At 40.8% G+C, this 25,364-nt stretch overlaps 1 protein-coding gene across 6 annotated transcripts; it reads left to right on the top strand.

Annotated features, from left to right (window-relative positions):
* Window positions 1-1,040: 1,040 nt before the first annotated feature.
* Window positions 1,041-24,464, top strand: trip10a (thyroid hormone receptor interactor 10a). Of its 6 annotated transcripts, XM_061699814.1 has the most exons (16): window positions 1,041-1,343; window positions 8,845-8,960; window positions 10,302-10,358; window positions 10,680-10,827; window positions 11,771-11,833; window positions 12,442-12,546; window positions 12,659-12,787; window positions 13,826-13,972; window positions 14,054-14,242; window positions 16,996-17,160; window positions 18,540-18,563; window positions 19,554-19,663; window positions 19,801-19,933; window positions 22,257-22,345; window positions 22,435-22,571; window positions 23,391-24,464. In XM_061699814.1, exons 1-16 carry the CDS (start codon window positions 1,320-1,322, stop codon window positions 23,540-23,542), a joined length of 1,788 nt encoding a protein of 595 aa, XP_061555798.1. In that variant the 5' UTR covers window positions 1,041-1,319; the 3' UTR covers window positions 23,543-24,464. The 6 variants fall into 6 exon arrangements, with proteins under 6 accessions (XP_061555798.1, XP_061555803.1, XP_061555801.1 ...); XM_061699819.1 differs by lacking the exon at window positions 8,845-8,960; XM_061699817.1 differs by lacking the exon at window positions 16,996-17,160.
* The last annotated feature ends 900 nt before the right edge of the window (window positions 24,465-25,364 follow it).

Here is a 25,364-nt window from a genome sequence, read left to right as displayed (position 1 = left end):
AATCCTTTTTGACAGCTTTGGAGGTCTGAAAATCTATAAAATACCCCAAAATATTTCAAATATGTTGGGGGGTAAATTATTATTTTAAAACAATTACTTTCGCACCTCAAGACATAACTGTGTATTCTTCTAAATATACCACATTTTGAACATTTCACTAAATTAGTTACACATGTTTTACATTATTTCAACATACAGAATACACTTTTTGTGACCAATTCAAACTAATATTTTTTTATGAATAGGATGACCCAAATAGACATTGACTAATTTCTTTGAAAGTAAGCTTCAACCAAATGCCTCTTTTTCAGAGTTCAAAATATTTTTGTTACATGCAGAAATAAAATTGACTTTGCTGTAGCAGTTCAATGATTTCATAAAAGCAACACACTACATAAAACAATATCCAAGGTAAAAAAATAAAAAAAACTACATGCAGCCTTCTTCTCAGTTTAGATATCAAAAGGGTTTAGTGGCGCCCAGTGTTTATTTTTTTAAAATTTTTTTGTAATTTTTTTTTTTTGGGGGGGGGGGGGGGGGGGGGGGGGGGTCTGTCCAAACGGCTGTTTGTGTATTTAGTCCAGAGCAGTTTTGAATCAATATTTATCTAACAGGGAAAAAAAGGGGAAAAAAATAAATAAAATGTACATTTAATGTGTGCACTGAGTATATTTTGTATATTTTGTAACAATATTGCTGAGACCAAGCAATCAGAGGACGGAATAAGGCTGACGCCATAAGGGCCAGCTTTGCTTTTAAATCTGATTGGTTAAAGAAACAGTCCCATTGCTACATCGGGTTAACATCCACTTACTGCAAGCAGCGCAGCCAAGAGAAACGCCACAAAATGAATTGAACAAAATCTGCACTGGACAGCATGAAAGAGCGCAGATGTACCGAATGTTGTGTCAGGTGTCACGTGACGTTCGACGTGCGCGTTGACGCAGAGGACGTTCGAGCACGCGCACGGCGGTGCCGGCGGGACGTGGCCTTGCCGTCAAATTTGGGTGCGCTGGCCCTTTAAGGTTTTAAGGATTTGGGAGTGACGCGGATATGCAACCCAGTTAGTTTATCCTTCTTTCCTTCGCTATGAAAAATATTTGGACAAACTCGACTAACAGCTGTCAGACGGCTTTAATGGGCCAATTATGTTACCGGTTTGCTTGACTTAATTGTCGAAGGAAGCGAGCGACGCTGTGGAAGTGTGACGACGGGTAGTGTTCCTCCGCAGTCCGCCTTTGGGGGATTATACTCGGGACAACTTTGGAGAAGTTCTTTGTATTCGGGGCGGTCGAGAGGGCTTGGCCAGCGGGCTGAACATGGACTGGGGCACCGAGCTATGGGTGAGTCGCTGCCGAGTTAAGTTACGCGGTCAGGGGGACTCGTTCTTGCTAGCTTTTGGTTGGGTTTCGCTAGCTGCTATTCTTGTTTTAATTCCTCGGTATGGTGCGTTCGCGGTCACCGCATCGCCCGTTGGAAATTTACGAGTTTTGGAAAGTTAGTCCACGTTTGCACGATGACACACTCCCCGGAGACTTCATTAGGTGCACGTGATGCAAAAAAAAATAAAAAATCCGTGTCCACTTTGTGATGTCTGACTCATGAGATCGTGCAGGTTGGACCTAATGTTATGTCCGAACATCACGTCCAGTGGAGTTGCACATCAAGGTTGTGACGTCCTCTCTTTATGTGTGCTCCATTCCGTGCTTCCAATTTAGAATTGGCCCGCAGGGTTACGTTGCACCCATGGGAATACATATTTCCTTGTTGACACTTGGCTTCCATAGAGATGAATCCGCATGCTCAGCGTCGTTTTTGATTTGAAAACAACCTTCATTTGTTCCACAATTTTGTAAATTACTCGCGTGCACCGGAGTCTTCCATGTTACATTTGATTTGATTTATTTGATGACGGCACAGAAAAGAGCACAATAGCACTTCCCGACATACAGTCAAGTATAATTAACTACGATAAAAAAAAAAAAAAAACACAATAAAGCCCGAGAGCTTATTTACATTGTGGTCCTCAACACATAAAAACAACATAAAGGAAAGACGTAAAAGCAATGAAGCAGTTAAAAAAAAAATTACACATCTCAAATATTACAGTAAGTACAGTAGTACATATTTTTAATCCAATTTTTTTTCAAGGTGCATAAGCCTGAAAACCATGGCAATAGAGGTATGCATATTAAATAAATAGAAATTACTGGTAGCCAAAATTAGATCATTGTCATTGAGCTGTAAACAGCAATGGCAGTAGTTCTTTTTTAAACAACTTACATGAAAGTTAATAATTGTAGTTCTCTACTAGCAGTCATTCAACTTGGCTTCTGTGAGTTATTCCAGCTGGATTTATCTGGAATGCTTTATGAGCGGCAATAAAACAATTGCATCTAAAGGTCAATTCACAACAGTGATTGTACACGGGACTGCTTTTGAACGGTTTTGAATGGAGTGGAACCTACAAGGCCGAACGCAGTCCATTCCTCTTATTTGTTTGCAAAGTGACCTGAAACTGTTATTGTCATAAATCCTTTATTAACAGTACAGAAGTGTAAAAAGAACTCACCTGCTGTATAATCAAACTATATGAATCCACTGCACTCACCCTTTGATGTAATGATTAAGAAGTGGAGAGAGGGATGCTTGCTTAAGGCGAGTCGACATCGTGCATTGTAACAATCGTAGCTGTCCTGCAAGTGTAAAACCAAGTTAACCGCTGTAAGACTCGACTCGAACCCGAGAGGGAGAATTACTGCGTGACTAAAACACTGAGAGCATCTTTTCCCATTGAAATGAATGGAAATTACATTAATCTGTTCCAACCCCCCCCCCCCAAAGAAAAAACAAAACAACAATTTTTGTATTAATTTTAATGTGGCAAAAATAGCACTCCATAATATTGTGCTTTATAAAAACATACAATAATGACATAGTTAAATACAATTCAACTGTTTTTGTCACTGCATCAGTTAAATGGCCATTGTGCTGCCCTTTCTGGTGTGCCCATCTTTGCCACCTTTGGGACTGACAGATGGATATATTGTTCATTGCGACATCCCAACTCCCCTCTCAGCTCGTCAGAATGGCACTAGTATTAATCGTTCTACACAGAGGATAAAGAATATATGATGTGTAAGTCCTGTTATGTCTGTCTACATGTGCACCATATGTGGACAATCCATTGCTTAAATGGTTAAAGCACAGCTACATAGATGCTATTTAGTATTGGTATTAAGCTAGCGGACTGAAAGGCTAAGCTATGTGTTGTTTTTCAATACACAAGGTGCTTCTTTGTTTTATGTTAAGTTGACAGTAAACGTTAACTGGGAGTGGCAGAAAAACAGCTTAAAGCCTCTATGTTGTAGAATAGTTCACTTATTGTAGCTGCCAAATTGCTGGTTGAAGTGAGTTGAGGAGTCACTGCCACCACACAGCGCTCGTATGTCAAGTCCGCGCTTGCAAGTCAAAGCAGAAAAATTGGTCGAACCATGGCCCGTTTCCCAAAAAAGGTGTAAGTCGAGTCACTCATTGCCCTGTTTCCATTTCCCTTTGCTATTCACAGAGCCTAAAACTGAGATGCATATGGCCTCAAAGCACGTAAAAACCCACGAAAGAGGCCTAAAATGTGTTGGAAATTTGACATCACAGAGAAGTTTAAAAAAAAAAAAACACTTCAAGGAAAATGCATTTTTCGGGTTGTAGGCATAGCTTGATGGCTAACTGTATGATGTAGTTGTGCTAGAAATAGGCCAAGATGTTATTGTAACCCGCAATTCCGGCGAATAGCCATAGACCGTGCTCATTAGTTATATAGTGGGGAAGGGCCTCATGCCAGAAAGTATACGCCCCAGCGCACTGTCATCACAGGGCTAAAAGCCCTGCCCAAAAAATTCAGCCAGCTGAGATAGTGAAAAAGTTTTTAGCTATATCTCAACAATACAGTACAAAATTGTTCTCTGTCACATTTGCACAATATCAGCACTGACCTTCAAACATCCTTCCCTCCATCCATCCATTCCTTTAACCGCTTTTTACATTTTTTTTTTATATAGAAACGAAATGCGGAAATGACTTGGGCTCATCTTTAATGTGAAATGTTTCTCTTGTCCCGAGTGGTATGCTGTCACACTTATTCTTACCGCTTTTTTTTCCACATTTATTCCACAAAGTGGATTCTTTTAGTTCGTGGTTAGATAAATGGTTCCGTCAGCATCTGGCTGCTGCAGCTACTTGGAGCTAGTAAGACAACTGCACACTAGTAGACCCAATAGTAACCACATATGTGATGTAACTGATGCAACTTGCTTATGCACATTCTCTGACAAGCAAAATTGCATTGCAGAGATAAAGACTGGGAGACTGAAACCTCATTACAGCGTTTCCCCCCTTGGGCCACGTTTTCCGTCCCTTTTTCTATTCTGTGTGCTTGTGCAACAGTCTAATTAGTTTTGCCCTACTTTGATTGGATGGTGGTAGCGGCAGGATGAAGCAGAGGTTCTGATTCCAGCTTTAGGATTGATTTTGGTGAAAATGTTGTAGTTTCATCGAAAAGTAAATACAGCGGTGCCTCAACTTATGAGTTTAATACATTCCGCGACCACGCTCAGAACTCAAAAGACTCGTATCTCAAATGATCCCCATTGAAATGAATGGGAATGCCATTAATCTGTTCCGGCTCTTGTGCTTCTGGTTTTGTGGGTGGTGGCCACCAGAGAGCAGTATAATACATGCATAGAAACACACTTGAAGAGTCTCACAACTGACTCAGTGAGTTACAATAATAGTAATGTTAGTCATTTTTTGCAGAGGATGATTTTGTCTGTCTACATATGTTGCCTCACTATTTGTGTTCAAATATTTGTAGTTCGGCATTTGCAGATTTTTTTTTTGGGAACCTATCCGCCGTTATTCGCTGAACCTTCGCTTATTTGTGGTATTTTTTCTCCATCCCCTGCTTATGTTTTTTTTTTTTTTTTGACCCCCTCCCTCGCTTATAAGCATTAAGCTTTTTTTTGTCGTAGCAATTATAATGAGCTTCAATTCTTCACAGAATTTTGCTATTCGCGGGGGTGGGGTGGGTGCATAAATAAGAATTATTGACGGTACACTTTATGTTGCATAAGGTTTATGAACAATATGCTAACGTGAATATAGCCGAAAGCATAATGGCTAAGGACCAGCATTAAAATAATCAGAGAAGCTTGGCTTGGAAATTCCCTTTCTGTTACGTCTGTCGTCAAATAGTGAGCAGTTTTACTTTTACTTTTAGTTTTATTTATACAGTAGTTCATTTATTTATCTAGTTATTTTTACACCTGCGGAGATAAAAAATGTATGATGGTGAGAATGAACAATCCACTTGACATGATTTCCCATGGGAAAAATTGTATTTTATTATTATTTTTTAAGTGAGAACAACTTTGAAGTCAACTCACATCATGAAACGTGTTCCAATTTGGAGGTTCCCCTTTCACTGGTTCTGTTAAGGTTTACCTCGACAGTCACTTCTCTGGCACCTGTCCACTAATCACGCTTAATCCCACCGCTATTAAAAGGTGCTCGGTGTGCAAAACCAGTGTGTCTGCTCGCGGTAACTTGATCACGAGCGCGAACAGGGCCTCTACCGGGGGGCGGATACATATCGTCATGTCTTGATGAGCTGTTCAGTTGACTTGCAGAGATAATTATCACTGTAATTCTTGCGTACTTGAGCACTAAGCAATCAATGCTAAGTCATGTGATTAAAGATCAATCGGTCTCATTCTTTGCATTTGGTAAGCAAATGCTGGTTCTTTTTGATTGAAGTAGTTTGAAACCACAAATGTGTCACTTGGGAACATGTTTCTTTTAGTATATATAAAACTGTATCCATTATTCCGTCTAAAAAAAAAATACTCAGTTTTGTCATTAATTTAATATCTTGATTTGTAGTTTGCACACAGTGATGTTTCTAATGTTTTGCCCCTCTCGTGTAGCTAAATGTGTTAAACAAAATATTTGAAACACTTAACACAACTATTTTCAAAAGAACAAATGTATTCTTAACTTAATACTTTCATCAAAACTGAGCAATATTATACATAATATCATTGTAAAGGCATTTCTTTACAGCTTCTGCATTAGATTGGGCAGGTGTACCTAATGTCGTGACGACATGATGTTAAATGTGAGCTGCCGAACATTTGGGCTCTCTAAACCACATACAGTGGGAGGGCAAAGTATGTCAACCATTTGTAATTTCTTAAATTTCTGCATAAATTGGTCATCAAATGTCGTCTGATTTTCATCTAAGTCAGAAGAATAAACACACAGTCTGCTAAAACTAATACCACACAAGCATTAACAGGACAGAGAGGAAAAAGTGTGTGAACTCTTTGTTTTTAGTTAAAAATAAAAATAAATAAAAATGTGACAAACAATGATGTGTCCCTGTTTTCCAAAAATGTTCCAGACAACCTAATTATTTGGACCGTGGATAAATATGACCACGTTTTGATGTTTCATGCTGATGGCCTCAGGCGGGCCAGTCAGCTGACAGTTAAATTGGGCATTAGGGATCATCCACACTCGTGGCCTCCTTTTTAATTTTCATTTTTAGTCCTCCCAGAAAGCTCTGTACTGTATTGCAGTGCATGATGACCTCAGCGAGGCAGCTGAGATGACCTTTTGTTTTAACCTTTTATTCTGTTCTGTGATTAGTCGAAACGTCCTCTTCGGAAGGGCGCATCAGGACCTGGCCCGACTTGTCAGGATCTCCTTTCCAAATTTACTCTCCCCTGTACCTCCCAGCTTCTCCTCAGTACAATCGCTGGACGCAAATGACGCTTAGGAATGTACCGTGAGAGACGATCAGCAATCTCGTCACTCACTCTTGAAAGGCTTGTCTGTGCGTGCTCTTTTATTTTCATTGAATATCTAGTTCCACCAGACAGAGAATGTTTAGGTTTCCAGCTGAAATGAAACACAATAAACAAATCCTTTTTTCATGCTACATTTGTTAGCAATTTGCTTTTGTCATGCCTCATATCATAGCAAGTGGTTTCGTTCAATAACTTGCGGCCTTATTACCAGGATATGAAAACAATAAAGAGGATATTTCAATGAGCTTAACAAGGTCACATTAAGCTTCTTAGTTGCATTATTGTAGACATGGATACACATTTAATTCATTCTATCTGAGTTTTGGCAGTGTTGTGCTGCCATTCAGCAAGTACGTTTGTCACGGCAACATCCAGTTTACAGTTTTGTGCTGTTTGTTCCTCTTCTTTTTCTGCTACTTAATGGCATTCACGACAACCAAATGACAATTAAAAACGCCATTACTGTAAATAGAATAAATAAAGAATGTACAGTAATCTCTCTTTTTTTAAGATGGGGCTACATTCCAGACCACCCCCGTGACAGATGAACTCTGCGGAGTAGCAACAATATATTTATTGTATTATTGATATATATTTTAGAGCTTTATACATAACACCAATACTATATGCATGTGAGGTCCAAGTTTTTTTGTTTTTTTTGTCCAACTGGGGTTGCATCCTTACGTTCTACAGTACTGTGTCTGTGTCTGTGACTGAATGCATGTGACTTTAGCAAGTAGGGCCTAGCTGGTTGAGGGACGTGGGAGTCTGAATGACAGTGCAGAGTTGGCTGGCTGTGACCGGGGCTAACCGTTAGCCACTCTGCGTGTTGAGTGACTCTGCGTCGTGTGTAAATGTGGGGTTGTGTTTATTTTGTTGCCTTCGTTCAATCAAGCGATTGGGAGTGCACCGGTGGTGGTGTCTATCCTAATGGTGCAGGGATTGTAATTCGTTCTTAAGTAACAAAGGTTGGTTATATTAAATATAGTGTGAATAAATGTTTACTTTACCGTAGACATGCTGTTGTGTAACCTAAGCCAGTTTCGCTTTGCAATAGGCGCATTGCACACGGGCTTCTTTTTTTAGTGTGAAAGGATCCCAAATTTTAAATATTGTCTTTTACACCTTCTTTCTTCCTGGCTTGTGCTTATTGCTCTGCAGTAACAGTCCGTGGGGAAAAGTAATTACTGCAAGACTTAACGAATATCTTATAATATATAAACATATTTCAATAAAAAATACAATCATATAAATACATACATGCATACTTTTTCAATATAAACACTTACAGGGCTTTACACTATCTTTTCCATTGGTAGCACTGGACCATGCATGTTTGTAGGCACAATTTCCGCTCAGCAAAAGCCAAAATCTATTCGTGGTGCCCAAAATGTAATTGTGTCGGTGTGCCACAAATGTGGGAAACCCTGATGCATGTATTTTAATTATGATAATCATATATTCTTTATGTATAATAATTGTCATTATTTCTTTCTAGCATCCATTAACATCATGGCCTTTCATCACATGGTTCTTGTGCGTCATAACAACTTGTGTGGGGTCCATGTCGAGTTTGCAAGTAACCAAATATGGTTCTGTGCTCCATAAATGGCTACTATTTGAACATTTGGAATGCTGGTGTTGAAAAAGGACACGCGGGAGTGTTCGAGTGAGTTTGTGACAGAGGGTGTGATGTGGGCGTGAACCTATAATTGCACCGGGGTTAGTGACACATTTATGAATGGAATATTGGACAAGCAGCTCATGCAAATGTACAATTATATGCATGTTTAACAGTAACTATGCTACTTTAATAGGAGCGGTGGGAACTTCTGGTATGTAACATGAAGCAAGATTCTTGACGGCATTCCAGCCAGTGGAACATTATCTCAACATGATTCACATCCTGCAGCGTCTCTTTTCCCTAATTTGTCCCTTGTGCTCTTTGTAAACGTTTTTATTTATTAATTTTTTAAAGGACCGATGTGACGTCATCGAGAAGCACACTCACTCCGGGCTAGAGCTGGTGGAGAAGTATGTGAAATTTGTGAAGGAGAGGACGGAGATTGAGCAGAACTATGCCAAGCAGCTGAGGTGGGCCTTGTCCTTCTCCTGCATCATCTTTTTTTAAGTGCGTGTGCATGTGTGCGTCCACATTTGAAAGGGCTGTTTATGGCATGTTTGTCTAGTCTCATGACTCTATCGGAACACACTGGCCTCATTCTCCAGCTGCAATCCCACTGCTCCCTCCTCATCCTCGCTGCTCCCACTCGCTGAGCATGCGCTGAGGAAGTGGGAGCAGACGGGCACATGACACAGGATGTGGTCAGAGGAAGAGTGAAATGAGGAAGAAGAGCAGCACCAGGAAGAGGATGGGCTGTTTTTTTAAAATAATTTTATGTGCCTCTGCATGATGTCATTCAACCTTTGCTTTCATTGACCCAAACTTCCTCTTGCTGAGTTTGTACTACGATGCAATGTGCATTAAGTGGACAAACGTATTAGGACACGCCTCAGAAGTTGGACTAGTCTGCATGTTCATCAGAATGATTTCGTAAGTTGTGTTAAAAGCTTTCAACAGACGGCAAAGCATACACATTCTTTTGTTATACATAACCCTCCCGATGTGTTCGGCAACATCGGTGTAACACATCCTGTCAAAAGTCAGAGCTTAAAAATAAAAGCAAGCAGTATCATAACAGTTTCACCCCAGCTTCTTTGGCCACGTCATGGCTTATTTAGCAGTCGCACTCAATAAACAAGCACTATTTAAAAAATTTTTTTTTTTGAATGGCCTAACTTTTGACAGGATGTGTTGCGCCAATGTTGCCCCACCTTGCCAGAGTGTTGCCGAGCAGACCAGGAGGATTTATTGCCTTGAGTTGTTTAATAAAAGTTTGAATTGTGGAATACAACTTGCCATCTGTTCCGAGTGCCAGCCAATTGATAAAGAAGGCGAGAAACACGATAGAATTCAAGAGAGAACTTCTAGCAAAGTACGAAAATGGCTCTTTTCTCTCCCTTCATTGCAATATTCCATAACCTAGCAAGAGTCTTCAATCAAGGTAAACGTGTGTTAAAAGCTCATTTATCCACTTCATTAGTCATTTATATTTATTTCACACAGTTTTCTGTATGTAGAACTACAGGTATTTTCGATAAAATATATGTTGTTAATATTTTTGGGTGTCTAAATTCCAGACACTTGAATTGATTAATTGTAATTATAGTATTTCCTATGGGAAATATTGCCTTGGTTTTCGTACGATTCTATTTTTGTCTGGAACAGATTAAACACGACAACCGAAGTTCCACTGCAGGTGTAATAGCCAAATGTCCCAATACCTTTCTCCGCATTGTGTACGTCTACAGTCTACACTGTTTTTGACGCACCTTGGGTCACGTTATTTTTGATGCACTTTTGTTTTGTCTCAGGAACCTCTCAAAGAAATTCAGTCTAAAACGGATCAGCAAAGATGAGCCAGATGGCAGGTGAGCAAACTTAGAAACACAGTCATTTAAGAATAGCACGTACTCAAAGACCCAACAATCCTAATTTGGATCAACACTAGAAATTGTACACCACCCGGTGGGGTTATGTTCAGTAAAAATTGTGAGGTTTTACCGTCAAGATTGTACTGCACAGTAACTTTCTGTCTGAGAGGTTTAAACGCTTCTGCAAGAAGCAGGAATAAAGATATCACAAAGGTCCAATCATGACTTCCCTGTGACTGTGCACTGTGTTACCTGTAAGCTTCATCGCCGTGTTCCTGAACCTGCCCTCTTTCCCTTTCCTCCCCTCCTCTCATTTAGGCTCACTAGCTACCAGTCGTTTATGGACATCCTGAACGAGATGAACGACTACGCGGGCCAGAGGGAGCTGGTGGCCGAGAACATGCTGATGAACATTTGCGCTAACCTCACCAAGTACCTGCAGGAACTCAAGCAGGAGCGAAAGTCGGTGAGTTAAGACGATGCCCGTGAATCCGAGTCAATTGAATGTTAAGTACGTCAAAGCATTACTAGAACCTGTTGTCCTCTTCAAAATTTTCAGCAAGAAAAGCAAGAACCCTACTGATTTCAAATGACATCTGACTCAATAGCAGAAGGAGCTGAGGTCTTGTTCAACTTTGTCATAGTCACAATTTAATGTGGACTTAGGGTCAAAAGTTATTTTGTCATTATTTCGCACACTGTTGTTGGTCATTTGAGTTCATTAACAAGACATATGGACCAGGCCTCAGAGCATACCATGGAGTGTTTGTGGACAAAGGTATTGAAACAAACCTCTTAATCAGTTCCTTAAGCAGTTAAGTGGACTAAATCATTTAGTTCCCCCTGAGTCTGAATTCTTCACTTGACTTCTACAGTCCAGTTGAATGCTTCCAACTTTGTGGGGAAGGCGCTTTTCCATAAAAGCATGCTTAGATGAGTTGTGCTGTGCAAGAACCAATCCTGAACTTTTAGAATGTATTTGAACAGAGATTGTGCCAATTGTTAGGTTCCCCCCCCCCCCCCCCCCCCCTAGAAAGTTACCTTCCTGTAGGCATATTCCGTTACTTTAGCCCTCATTGCAGTAGATATTAGGGGCGGTTGATGTGTGTCATGGTGATGTGGACATTGTGGGAGTTTATTGAAGCCAAACTAGATATGCAGTGATGAGCTGTCTCTCGGCGAGAAGTCATTCCTTGGCTCCGTCTCATTGGATTATCAGATTGACGGCAGACCAGACGTCTCAGGCAGACAAACTGGCATTTGTACTTTCCATTTTTATTTTTTTCCATCGTGTTGTCACTATTTACCCTGTGCTTACTCATGGCCGTCTTCCCCCGCTGTCACATGAACCCCCCGAGCCCCACCCTTCCTTCCCTTGTCGCTGATTCTATTTTTACAAATGTCTGCAGTATCTGATGGAGGCCAAGAAGGCCCAGCAGGCGTTGGAGAGCACCAACAAACAGCTAGAAAGCGTAAGTGTGGTCTCCTCCTCCACATGCCGGCCCCGATATTTTAATGGAAAGTTCAAAATGGACCCAACAGTAGACGTGCAGGATCTCCCTTGAGCAACCATGAAAGATAATTATGGCCAAAAATGTATCATAATACATCATTACAATGATATACCACTATATACATATACTGTAACATTTGACTTCAGTCTTAGTTATTTTTTTTGTAAAGATATATTTCCATACACCAACACTGTATTTTTTAGTGTACATACACTGTATTGTTTTGCCTTTACTCCCCTGTTATATTACAGCTCAAATTTACACATACATATGTAGTTTTTTGTTGTTGTTAATTTAGTCACATTTTAGGATTAAAATGAGTTGACTTTGTATTGCATGCTGCAGGTTACATTGCCCAACCCAACACGAGGATTAAGCAATATGCTTCTCGCCTGAGAGCGGCCAAACAATTTTTGTCCGTTCCACAGCAACCACAATAAGGACCCATTCTGTATGATGTCCTCTCTAAAAGTTAATTAGCAGAGCCTTAATCCAAGCCATATATCATTAAATCAGCATGCTCACATTGCTTATGTTCTTCTTCCTCCTTGCGGTCCTCTTTCTAGAGTAAAAAGCGCTTTGAGCGGGAATGGCGAGAAGCAGAGCGTGCAGCGCAGAATGCTGAGAAGACTGATCAGGACATCAATGCTACCAAGGCGGATGTCGAAAAGGTGAAAACAGTGGAGTTTATTTGTATTTTCTTTATCATGCATTCAATGCAAATGTTAAGGTCGCATGCAATCCAGCCAATGACCGTTTCTTCTTTGTGTGCGCTCTCGGAAGGCTAAGCAACAAGCTCACATGAGAGCGCACGTCGCAGAGGAGTGTAAGAACGACTATGCTGCTCAACTCCAAAAGTTCAACAAGGAACAGAAGCAGTTCTATTTCACTGACATGCCGCTCATCTTTAATGTAAGTCATCTTAATGAAACTCGCTATGCGAGCTGTAGTCAGAATGCTTCTTTGGAAAGATAATAATTTGTGCAAGGTTTTGAGAGGTATTTATTTAAAGGTCACATAAAGGTCAGATGTAAGTGCATTTGTGACTTAAAAAGTTAACTCATTATTCAAGTGCCTACCCACTTCACCAAATCCAAGTTTGCATCCGTCGCCAGCGATGATCATCGCGACAGGTTCAGTTCGAATGAATGGGAGCGGATGTTGAGCTTAAACTCAAAATATGGGGAGTAGAAGTGGGAAGGGAAAAAAAAAATCAAAGGAATCAACCAGGGTGACTTGTCTCGTGCTGCCCGTGGCCGCAGAGCACACCTTCGCCGGACACAAGCGCGCAGATGCCAGAGGTGGGAGGAACGTATCAATGTGGTGCACATGATGGGAATGTGCATTCTGTGTGTATAAATAACACCGCAATCAAACGCAAGTCTGAATGTTGCATCGAAGGATACGACATCGCTATAAATGCTTGGCCGCCCCAAGCTTCACGAGTGACGCTAGCAGACGATGAGGTATGAACCAATCAGAGCCATATTTAAATTGCGGAAGATGACCGAGCCTGTCAGAGCAAAGCTCATCTACATGTCTCATAATAATGAGAAATCTCACCGTCTCAAATGCCAGGTGGAAAAGACTGACTAGAATAGCTTTCAAAAAAAGGACATTTTTGGCATTTCCAACCCAAATTATATTACAAACCTGATAAAATGACACCAAAGATTACCTCTGGACAATTTAGATTTTTCAATAAGTCTAAAATGTTTTGTTAAATGTGGGAGGAGTATGGGGTGAAGACACAGGTCTGAGCTGAGATTCGAACTCAGAACTGTTCGGCAGGCGTGCCAACCACTTGCTTAATGTGCAGCATATTAAAAGTTAGATGAATACCTCTCATTTATCTTTCACTTTTACACTTCCACATTACTTGCCTTAAGTAAATGTAAAACTATTCTCACATCACACAAAAACACTGTTGATGTTGTGTGTGTGAACCAGAAAATGCAAGAACTGGATGAGCGGCGAATGCAGAATTTGGCGCAGGGCTACATCCTGTTCTCGGACACAGAAAAGCAGGTGATGCCCATCATTGGCAAGTGCCTGGAGGGCATCACCAAAGCCGGCACCAACGTCAATGAGAAAAATGTGAGTCACTTATGCTTTCTGTTGGCTTTAAACAAGCACTGCAGAGTAACTACTGAATTGCTCTCACGATGTGTGATCCAGGACACGTCGGTGGTCATCGAGCAGAACAAGTCGGGCTTTGAGCGTCCGGGCGATGTGGAATTTGAGGACTTCAGTCAAGGCATCAATAGGACGTCGTCAGACAGCAGTCTGGGGACCCCCAAGGGCCCCATTGACCTTTTGGGAAAGAACCGAGGCAAAAACTTTTGGCTTTTGAGGAAAAAGTCGAAGGTAGGATTTTGCATGTCATCAAAGCGGACATGATTGACTACATACAGGTGCATATCAATAAATTTAATTATTGTGTGAAGCATACTTTTTTTCAGTACAGCAGTTCAATTAAAAAAAGAGAAACACCTATATTATATACATTCATAAAGTCGAATATTGTATTTATAATTTTGATTGTACTTGGCAGCTAAGGAAAACCCCTGAATTGCCCATCCATCCATTTTCTATACCGCTTAGCCTCACTAGGGTCGCGGGTGAGCTGGAGTCTTTCCCAGCTAACTTTGGCCAGAGACGGGATACACCCTAGACTGGTTTCGACTCAAGCGCAGGGCACAGAGAGACACACGTTATCACTACAGGCCAATTTTCAGTTTTCTTCTAACAACCTTCCACGCTTGCATGTTTTTGGAATGTGGAAGGAAGCCTGAGTACCCATAAAAAAGCCCTCACAATCACGGGGAGAACATGCAAACTTCACACAGGAAGGCCGGAGCCCAGATCCAAACCCCCATCCTCAAAACTGTGAGGTGGATGTACTAACCACTCGTCTGCAGTGCTGCCCTCCCAATTACCCATCTCAAGAAATAAAAATATTAAACTAGGCACAATCTAAATGCTTTTTAAAATAGAAACTGGGTAGGAATTTGCCCTGCAATGGACTGGCAACTAATCCAAGGTGTGCCCCACCTCTCGCCCAAATTCACTTGGTATAGGTTGCGGTTACCGGAGACCTTATTGAGGACAAGCGGTGTAGAAAATGGATGGAATGAACTTGGTATGAATTGGGCTTTTAATGACTTTATATAACATAACTTTCACTTTTTAAAGCGAATTACTGAAATAAATGACCGTTTCTAAAATATTCAAATGTATTGAGATGCACCTGTGTATACAAAACATGAATGCAGTAGCACAGCAGTCAACTAGTGGGTGACTCCTTGCATGGCGGGCCGAGCCAGGACGGACCTCACTCTACTGTAACGCTCCACAGCATGCATCTTTTTTAAATTTATTTTTTTTAATCATTATGCCCTATCGCACCCCATGGACTATTTCTAGAACACACCCCCTTTGCATGAGTGAGCACCCTACCCTTTCCCCACACCCTCCAACCCTCCCTCGCTGCGCACAGGTCAAGCGGCAGTCAAACGTTGTGCTGCGCTTGTGCTTTCAGCAGCACAGGGCCTGAACAACATTGAATTTTTCCTCAGCAGGCATCCACAAACACACTGCTTCCATTATACTTGGCGCGACAATCGTTGGCATTGTGAGGGCAAGCCGCAATGTTATTTGCCGGGTCAGGAAAACGGGAATCAGGGTCAATTGTCGCTTTTAGTTACCTCCGCCAAGTGCAAAAGCGGGAAGTTATGTTCGGAGTGCGCTTTTTATTGTACAGTTAGTTAGTGGGGGTTGTGTAAAAAATACATTTGCCACTTCCACCAATCATTTTTAGAAGTTATGGTGGTACAAATATGGTGCAGGTTGAGGAATTTATCTTCAGTTTTCACAGTTGGTGCTCACAATGCAATATGCACTATCACCACCTACAGCTGCGGAGTGGAACTGCACCATGGGGAGGGCATTTTCTTAATTATCCTCAAAGGGCACGAAGAGTGGCTCTCTCTTATAGGTGTTCAGCTGGTCATATGGTTAGTCACCCTCCCACCACCACTCCATGTGCCCCCTCCGTTCCATTCACAACACTAAATGATCCCCTCTGTATTCCTTGTTTGCTTGTTCAACGCCTCTCTCCTCTCAGCATGTCTTCCAAGGCTGCGCTCGGCCGTGCGTGCGTGTGTGTGTGTGTGTGTGTGTGTGTGTGTGTGTGAGATCAGTCATGCTCTCCCAATTAGGCCCGCAGCCCGATGAATAGCAGGCTGACTTGAAGGGACTTTGTGGATCTAGCCCTGAAAACACCAGCCCTTCACTTCAAGCACTCAACTGTACTTAAAGCGCCATTACTCTCGCGGTAACGGGCACCTCCACTTAATGGTAGTGTCTGGGTTTCAGAGTCCATACCGAGGCCTCTTGTGGGTCTGTTTTAGATTGGGACTATAAAGTATCCTGTGTCATTTAAGTGACAGATTGCATTACTGCACATGCACACCTGTGTTAAACAAACACAGCTTTTTAGTTCATTGGATTCACGGATATTCCTTATTTATGAATCTGATTGATATTGACTATGATATTATTCATATACTCACAGAAGACGACCGTTTATACTGGAAATGCTGCCATCTTGGGGAGAACCCTTTCTCAACCTAAGGCACATGAGAATTGAAGTGTGTATGCCTAGTGCATATTCCCACTAAAATAAATAAATAAACCAAATAAAAATTATCATTAGATTTTAATGTAGCTGTAATACAAGAATAGAGGTGTATTCGGCCTCCAGTGGTAGATTAGTGTGACTGCAGGTGTTGGGCTGTTGCTGCACAGTTGGGGTGCGGGGGGGAAGCTACTGCTGCTTGCCTTACTGTTGTTCTTTTTATTTCATTATGTGCGTATGTGTTATGAGCTCAAAGGCCTTGTGTATGTGACTGTGTGTGTGTTTGCTGTCATGTTGTCTTCTCGCTTCGTGTTGTGCTTTAAGGTGTTGACGGTGTCTTTTTCTTTCTCTTGTCCCCTTGTTTGTCTTTTGATCTCCTTTTCCCCTCCGCATCCCTCCAACCCCTCCTTCCTCTTCCTTCTCTCACCCGTTCTGCTGTACATCGACCCGCCTGCGTCATGCTGTTACTTCCCCTTACCAGCTCTCCCCTTCCACGCTCCCACCTTTCTCCACCCCTCCCGCCCCCTCGCCTGTTAACGGACCCCTGTCCCCCAAGTTTGGCCGGGACCCCCTGTCGTACTGTTTGAAGGAGATCAATAAGACAGTCAAACCCAGAATCGCATCCTTCCGCACACTCAGGAGATCGGTGAGTCCCTCCCGAAAGGAGAGCCGGTCACTCGCTGGGGTCTCCACAGGGCTGTCTCTCTACCTAAGCACCACTTTGTTCATTTTGTTGTATTTTCATTAGGCTTTACACGATCAGGATTTTTGGGGCCGATCAGCAAGTTTATAAAAAAAACGATAACCGATCCGATCACAAGATGGAGGAATGTGTCTATTTAAATGACCTGGTCATTTACTGTATATACTTAATTGCTCCAAAAATTATATTTACAATAAATAATGTATCTTTGTTCCTCTATGTATGCCAATGAGGCATTGTAACAGACGGAACAAATTAATGGTCTTCTATTAGATGGCAGGAAGTAAATACCGTAATTAACATATCCACTTTTTGTGACATTTCTGTTTGTTGGTGTTCTGAGAGATTTTTCAATTGTAAAATATGTTCCTTGCCTCCATAAAGGTTGGAAATCACTGCTCTAGTCAGATCGTGTATTCTAATCAGTCAGGTCAAACCAACATTACATGAGAGAAATAATGGGTGCTTACTCACTGTAATTAAATTACTTCATTGTAATTAAATTACTTCACCCACACCGAAACTTTAGAGCATGATTCGAGAGAACGGCGGCATGTTTACGTCCAACCGTTCGTGGTACCACTAGCTTGCTAGGCTACATAACATTTTATTGCCTGCTTGTGAGCCGTATCATATTAAAAGTACGTGAACATACATACCTCAAGCAAGCCTTAAACGAACGTGTAACAGTGTAACGTGTGACAGTGTAATCGTGAAAGAGCAAATTAATTTATTTATTATTTAGTTTGATCCGGGCATTACGTGTTGCCTGTCTCAGACATGTTAGTCTGTTCCACACCGCCAACGTTTATTTATTTATTTTTTAAAAATAACTTTATTGTCCGTCAGATAGTTCCAATACTACGTCAAAAGACACGCGACAAGGCTACAAATAAACTAGCTTTTGGATTCAAATATACTGTACATGCGGTGGCACGGAGTAAATGTCTTTTGCGGAGCCGATCAATGACATCATGGATGGGATCAGCGAATTATGACATTAAAGCCGATCAGCATAAAATGCTAAATATCGGCCGATACCGATCAGCCCAATAAAATCGGTGTAAAGTCTAATTTTCATGTTTTTATTATACATTTGATTCATCCTTAAAATGTTTTGTTTCACATGCTTCACCCATAATGTCCATATGTATTGTGTTGTGTGTGTGTGTGTGTGTGTGTATTCTTTATATAGAATGTTATACACATCACACTTTAATAAATCCGTCATGTATTGGACACCATTGCAGAGGGAAAAAGCCTCTTTTTACAATTACTAGGAATGTGTTCCGATATATTCTTTCTGCTTCCTTCCCCTTCAGAAGTTCACACCAGAGAGGATTCCGGTAATATGGAGTGCATTAGTGGCGCGGGTTTGCGAAGCGGGTGACTCATAAAGTGGCCACCTTCCCCATGCAAATGCTTATTTGGATACGATACAAAAAGATTAAACAAATCTGACCAGCAAACGCTAGAGGGAAAACCACTGCAGCTGGCTTTTTAAGTTTTATTTTTTTATTTTTTTTGCATTGAAAAGGTGGTCACTTGTTGGTGGAGGAGAGGAGGACACAATTGGTCAATCTTAAGGAAAATGGTGCTTTTTCTGCACCAAGGATCATGATAGAAGAGTGTCAGGGCCACACTGATTACAAGGAAAAAAAAAAATAGTCATGTTCCACATATATTGAGGACTGACAATAAACTGATACTATTCCATACCTTGGGGTTCAGCTCACTGTTGTACGTGACAATAGAATATTGCTGATTAAATATTACTTTTAAATGTTCTCTCGGAGAAAAGGGCCACAATGGGGAAAAAAACACTGAGGTTAAACTTGTAACTTGCAAGAATAAAGTAAAATATTTCGCGAGAAAATTTTTTACATTTTCAAGATTAAAGTTGCAATTTTACAAGAAAAGGTATGACTTTTTTCCTGTAATATTATAACTATTCATTTCGGAATTATACATTGTTCATCTAAAAATATACAGCTTCTTAAATAGTTTTATTTTTGTAATACTACAACTAATTTAACAAAAATTAGTTTTTACTTTGAAAATAACTTTATTCTGGTAATACTATGACTGCAATCTTGAAAATATGACTTCAAGATCGTCATGTAATTCTTTTCGGTGTGGCCTAAATACTCCTTCGTATAGAGTGACCAATTGTGACTAGATTCAAATTCTTTTTGGAAAGTGAGCTGAACTCAAACTTGAGCCTTGGTGTATAATCTTTTTCCTTAGGGCGGGGGAAAGAGGTGTGGGGGTGGGGGGGTTGTTTCTTTCTGTAAGTTCCGGAGTGTTAATGTTGACTTCCTGTGACCTTTTCGCAGCCCGCGGTCACTGAGGACTTCACCCACCTCCCTCCGGAGCAGCGCAGGAAGAGGCTGCACGAGAAACTGGAGGAAACTGGCCGAAAGTTGCAGAAGGAAATAGATCAGAGGTTTGTATGTGTGCCCATACATCTCCGTTAGCGCCTCTCTGGTGGCTGTGAGTGAATGGAGTATTCACATAGTAGTGACACAATGGTGTTTGTGAATGAAACTCTTAAAATTCTCTCTCTGTGTGTCTGGCTGTCAGTGAGGCCCTGGGGAAGATGAAGGATGTGTATGAAAAGAATCCGGATCTGGGAGACGCCGCCAGTCTGGCACCCCAAATCAATCAGACAAATCTGAATATAGAACGCCTCAGGGGGGAGCAAAACAAGTATGAGGTAATGGTGACTTCAGGGCTCTGATAATTTACCTTGGCCATTAAAAGGTAGATGGGCTGCGCTCTGAATTATTAATTTGAACATGAAGTATTTTGAGCAACCTACTGAGAGAGGCTATTATGCCTTTTAGTTTGATGGGAGCAGGTACAACGTATTACAATCTCTGAATTAAGTTCACCCACAGGACCTTAGTAGCACAACACGGCTGTTCTGTGGTAATGATTATTTTGCAAATCATCTTGTTAACAGCATTGCTTGTGCAACTTAAGTAAAAGTACAAACCCCAATTCCAATGAAGTTGTGTAAAATGTAAATAAAAACAGAAAGCAATGATCTGTAAATCCTTATCAATCTATATTCAATTGACTACACTACAAAGACAAGATATTTAATCTTCAAACTGATAAACTTAAAAATAAACTTCAGAAAACCATTGTCAGATTACACAGTTTGTCGCTACATTTACAAATGAAAGTTAAAACTCTACCATGCAAAGCGAAAGCCATATATCAACAACACAAAGAAACGCTGCTGGCTTCTCTGGGCCCGAGCTCATCTGCGATTGACTTGTGCAAAGTGGAAAAGTGTGATTTGGTCTGATGAGTCCACATTTCAAATTGTTTTTAACAATGTACGACGTGTCCTTTGAGCCATAGAGGAAAAGGACAATCCAAGGATTGTTATTAGCACAAAGTTCAAAAGCTAGCATTTGTGATGTATGAGGGTGTGTTAGTGCCCATGGCATGGGTAATTTGCACATCTGTGAAGGCACCATTAATGCTGAAAGGTACACACAGGTTTTGGATCAACATATGCTGCCATCCAAGCAAGATCTTTTTCAGGGATGTCCCTGCTTATTTCAGCAAGACACTGCCAAGCCACATTCTGTACGAGTTACAACAGCCTGGCTTCGTAGTAAAAGAGTGCGACAACTAGACTGGCCTGCCAGTGGTCCAGACCTTTCTCCCATTGAAAATGTGCGGCGCATTATGAAGCTCAAAATACGGAGACCCCGGACTGTTGAGCAACCGAAGTTGTACATCAAGAAAGAACTGGGAAGGATTCCACCTCCAAAGCTTAAACATTTAGTGTTCTCAGTTCCCGAACTCTTGTTGAGTGTTGTTATAAGGAAAGGTGTGACATAAGACATTGGTAAACATGCCCCTGTCCCAAATTTTTTGGAACGTGCTTCAGGCATCAAATTCAAAATGAGTCAATATTTGCAAAACTAAATTTATCCATTTGAACATTAAATATCTTTGGAGTGTATTCAATTGAATATAGGTTGAAATGGATTGACAAATAATTAAATTTTAAAAAAATTTTTGCACTAGATCTGCGCAAGTAATCAAACTGTATTTCATTTTCATGGAATAAATTCTATTTTTATGAATAACCTGTTTTACCTGGTTTACATTGAATATGATTTTCAACCAGAATTGAAAACGGAACATATGAACGTGAAGTATTTCCTCAAATAGTGGCCTCCATTCTATTAGATGCCAATTAAATCACAAGCCGCTTGAGTAATTAGACGCCGCACCTCAAAGTAACGCCTCCCTTTAACTGAGCAGATGTGGCATCTGTTGAAAGCTGACATTTACGGTGGCGGTTAAGGAGAAAGCGACTGACACAGACCTTTACACAATGTAGATTAATACACGGTGTAAGAAATTGTGTCTAATAACATTACCAGCTTTTGCTCAAATTAGCTCATATTTTAATGTGATGTGTCAAAACTAATTAAGTTTTACTTTTTCATTTTTTTTCCAGTCGAAGACAAGTGCAATAGCTATCACCTTTGTTGTTCTATGCAAATATGCTTTTATACAAGAAACATATTTATTTCATCCATCTAAGACATGTAGTTACTCATACATCTATTCATGTCTACTTTTTTGGAGGGACTGCAATATAATGAAAAACTCAATGTTTGTGTGTTTTCAATAAAATAAAATTAAAAAAAAGTTTTTATTGGACAGTGATGTATGCAACATACATACATAATTGTTTACTTGTGGATAAAACAAAATATACAATACTTGATTGTTGTTTTATGAGGAATTTGTACAAATAAATGCCTTACACCTCGTAGAAGCCAGGTAGTTTGTATTCTAACCGTACATACGTCGACAATGAAACGTTCATTACTCGTTAGGTTTAACTTGATAAGTTGACATTTGTGATTACTTTATTCAATGTACGTTGTAGAGTCATTGCAACAGCCACACAGTTGTTAAAGGTGTCATGTTCGAGCCCTCCAAATGCACATGCATTGAACGTAATTGCAATTTAATGCCTAATCTGGTTGACAATTTTCCAGACGTGGCTGGCTGAGGCGGGAGGTCGAGGAGACACGCCACGATATAAATCTCACTCCTTCAGCAACAATGACACTCACGAACCGCTCAGGTGACTCTCGCCTCTTCCTTTCACCAATGTTTGACGCGTTGAGATTTCCTACATGTGTGTCTGTGTGCGCGTGTGTGCGTTCTCTGCAGCCCGGATGGAGCTCACTCCGACGGAGGGACGCCCGACGCCTCTTCCCACGCCATCTATGCCGAGTTTGACGACGACTTTGAAGATGAGGAACTGGCGGCTCCCATTGGGAACTGCACTGCCATGTACAATTTTCCTGGTATGTCGCTGGTGCTGTGTTTTGCTCACATTTTTCTCTTAAAGCAGCGTTCCCTTACCTTTTATTGAAACGATATTAGAATAATAATTTAATATATACCTCTAGCTAAAAAGTGACACGTGGGGAGTCTCTGTCACCAAAATGCATGAGTACAATGTTCATTCATTCATTGCTAACACCCTCTGAAGTATCCTCACTCTCTTCTTCCTTTTCGCCCATTTCCTCTCTTTGTATTATTATAATATACAGTTCCGTGAAAAAGTATTGGACCCCTTTTCAAATTCTTCGATTTTTCCATAGTTTCCCCACTGTAATGTTTAAGATCATCCAACAAATATAAATATCAGACAAATATAACCCAAGTGAATTTAAAATGCTGTTTTTAAATTAATTTAAGAGAGGGGGAAAAAAAATCAGTTCCCTGGCCCTGTGTGGAAAAAGTAATTATGCCCCTTGTTAAGTAATAAATTAATTGTGGCTAATCACAGTTTTTTTTTGCCAATTTTCACTGATTACACCCAAGCGTGATTACCTCCAGACTTGTTCAATCAAGAAATCACTTCATCAGAATCTGTCCCAACAAAATCAAGTCAGACAAAAGATCTAAAAAAAGATGCAACAAAATGACACAATCTAAAGAAATTCCAGAACAGTCGAGAAATAAAGTAATTGACATCTGTCAGTCTGGAAAATAACCACTGTGATTCAAATAATTAAATAAAAAAACAACAATCAAACTAAAAGTTCTGAATGCCATGTAGTGACAGTTATTTGTAAAGCAATGAAGTTTTAGTCATCAAGGTTGTGGCCATTTTGCAGGCGCCAGCGAAGGCACCATCGCCATGCAGGAAGGAGAGGTGCTGGCCGTTGTGGAGGAAGACAAAGGCGACGGTTGGACACGCGTCCGTAGGAGCAACGGGGACGAAGGCTACATCCCGACGTCCTACGTCTCCATCTCGCTCCATAAATGACACACGCAGGCGAGAGCGACGGGAGAGGACTCCCTTAAAAACAACAAAACTGTTATGGATTGCGTCGCTATGGGAGCCATCACGAAGACGCTACAGCGTTTATGGGCGGGACCAGACGTGCATCCAGGAAGTAGGTTTAATGGGTTGGCTAATACAAGTGTAGTCCCAAATTAGCAAAAGCACGGTGCTAACGATGTGTTCCACATGAAATGCTCTTTCTTGTAATCCCACTTACGAAAAACACACATTTTCAATCGCGTTACGGTACAAGAACACACAGTGACGCATTCGCTTCTGCATTAAAACGAGCAAAGTCTAATATTGGACTTCCATTGTGTGGGAACAGGACGAAGTGACACCTTGTGTGTTTTTTATTTGTTGGTTGACAGCAGACAATCACAGGCATATCGCCATCGTCCAACCGAAAGCAAGGACATAGTGGTTCCCTTTGCTGTGTTTTCTACTACATGTAATTTATTGTAAACGTGTATGTACTTTTTTTTTTTTTTTTAATTTGTCAGATGTTCTGCTTTGAATTTAGTAGTTTTTTTTATTATGACCTTGCACACATAGCGGACAATGTAGTCACAAAAGGGAGCTGATCAATGCACACGAAAAGTAGTGACTATTGTATTTATGTAAAATAGCTTAAGGCACCCACAAGACCACTATTGTCTTATTTAACCTTTCAAATTAAGATTGTTACAATGTGATAGAGAAGTAAAATACGCTAATTATTATTGTGTTGCTCTTAATTTGTCTTGCGTTTGTTTTAAGCTACGTTTTGGAGGAAGCATTTGTCTTTGGTGCCTTTCAGGTTAGAATCATCAACGGTATTTTTAAGCGTGTCTGTATATTCACCATTTTTGCATCAAGATATTTTCTTGGTTCGAAACTAAATAAATCTGGAGCACATTTCAAAGTTAAATGAGTCGTTCATACTCTAAGATAATAATTAGATTAATAGATTTATATTAATATTTATTAGATATTGCGGGTTTTGGGCGGAATCCTTGCATCTCCAAAACAAGCTTTTTTTTTTTTTATTTCTAGGAAACCCCAAAAAAGAATTTCTTTGAGCCATTAACATTGTATCGTCAACGACAGAAAGCCCTTTTCCCCACTTTTTGCTGTACTGTAATGGCTGCAGTGTCACTAGATGGCACTGTTGCATTTTTCTAACATAACAAGGCGTACCATCTCTTTGCATGATAATGTTTTCCATACATTTGCATACCTCATTAGGGCCTTAGGAAAAAAAAAAAAAAAAAAAGAACACATTTTGCGGGGATGATTTAGACGTGGCACGGTGATCAACTGGTTGGCGCGTCTGCATCACAGTTCTGAGGTACGGGGTTCAATCCCCGGCCCCGCCTGTGTGGTCTTTGCATGTTCGCCCCGTGCCTGCGTGGGTTTTCTCCGGGCACTCCGGTTTCTTCCCACATCCCAAAAACATGCATGATAGGTTAATTGAAGAGTCTAAATTGCCCGTAGGTGTGAATGTGAGTGCGAATGGTTGTTTGTTTATATGTGCCCTGCGATTGGCTGGCAACCAGTTCAGGGTGTACCCCGCCTCCTGCCCGATGATAGCTGGGATAGGCTCCCTTGTGCGCGGTAAAGAAAATGGATGGATGGATTTAGACGTGTTGATGGAGCTCTCGTTAGGAGCCGAAAACCTTGAATGCAAAGCCTGATGTTGCTTTACAGGTTATACACACACATACACAATGTGGATCCTCCGGGGGGCCTTCAATGTCCACTTTTTGGCTATGATGTGACATGCAGGCACATGGGAACAATTTAAAAATGATTGATAAAACTT

Source organism: Phycodurus eques, chromosome 16 (genome assembly GCF_024500275.1).
Source record: "Phycodurus eques isolate BA_2022a chromosome 16, UOR_Pequ_1.1, whole genome shotgun sequence".
Classification (NCBI taxonomy): Eukaryota; Metazoa; Chordata; class Actinopteri; order Syngnathiformes; family Syngnathidae; genus Phycodurus; species Phycodurus eques.
The sequence above is the reverse complement of the archived record's forward strand: the minus strand, read 5'-3'. Positions and strand labels throughout refer to the sequence as shown.

Coding starts and splice junctions, on each gene's coding strand:
- trip10a (XM_061699814.1), top strand. CDS start 1,320: ATGGACTGGGGCACCGAGCTATGG. Junction 13,973..14,053: donor CCAACGTCAATGAGAAAAAT/GTGAGTCACTTA, acceptor TGTGTGATCCAG/GACACGTCGGTGGTCATCGA. Junction 22,572..23,390: donor TGCCATGTACAATTTTCCTG/GTATGTCGCTGG, acceptor GCCATTTTGCAG/GCGCCAGCGAAGGCACCATC.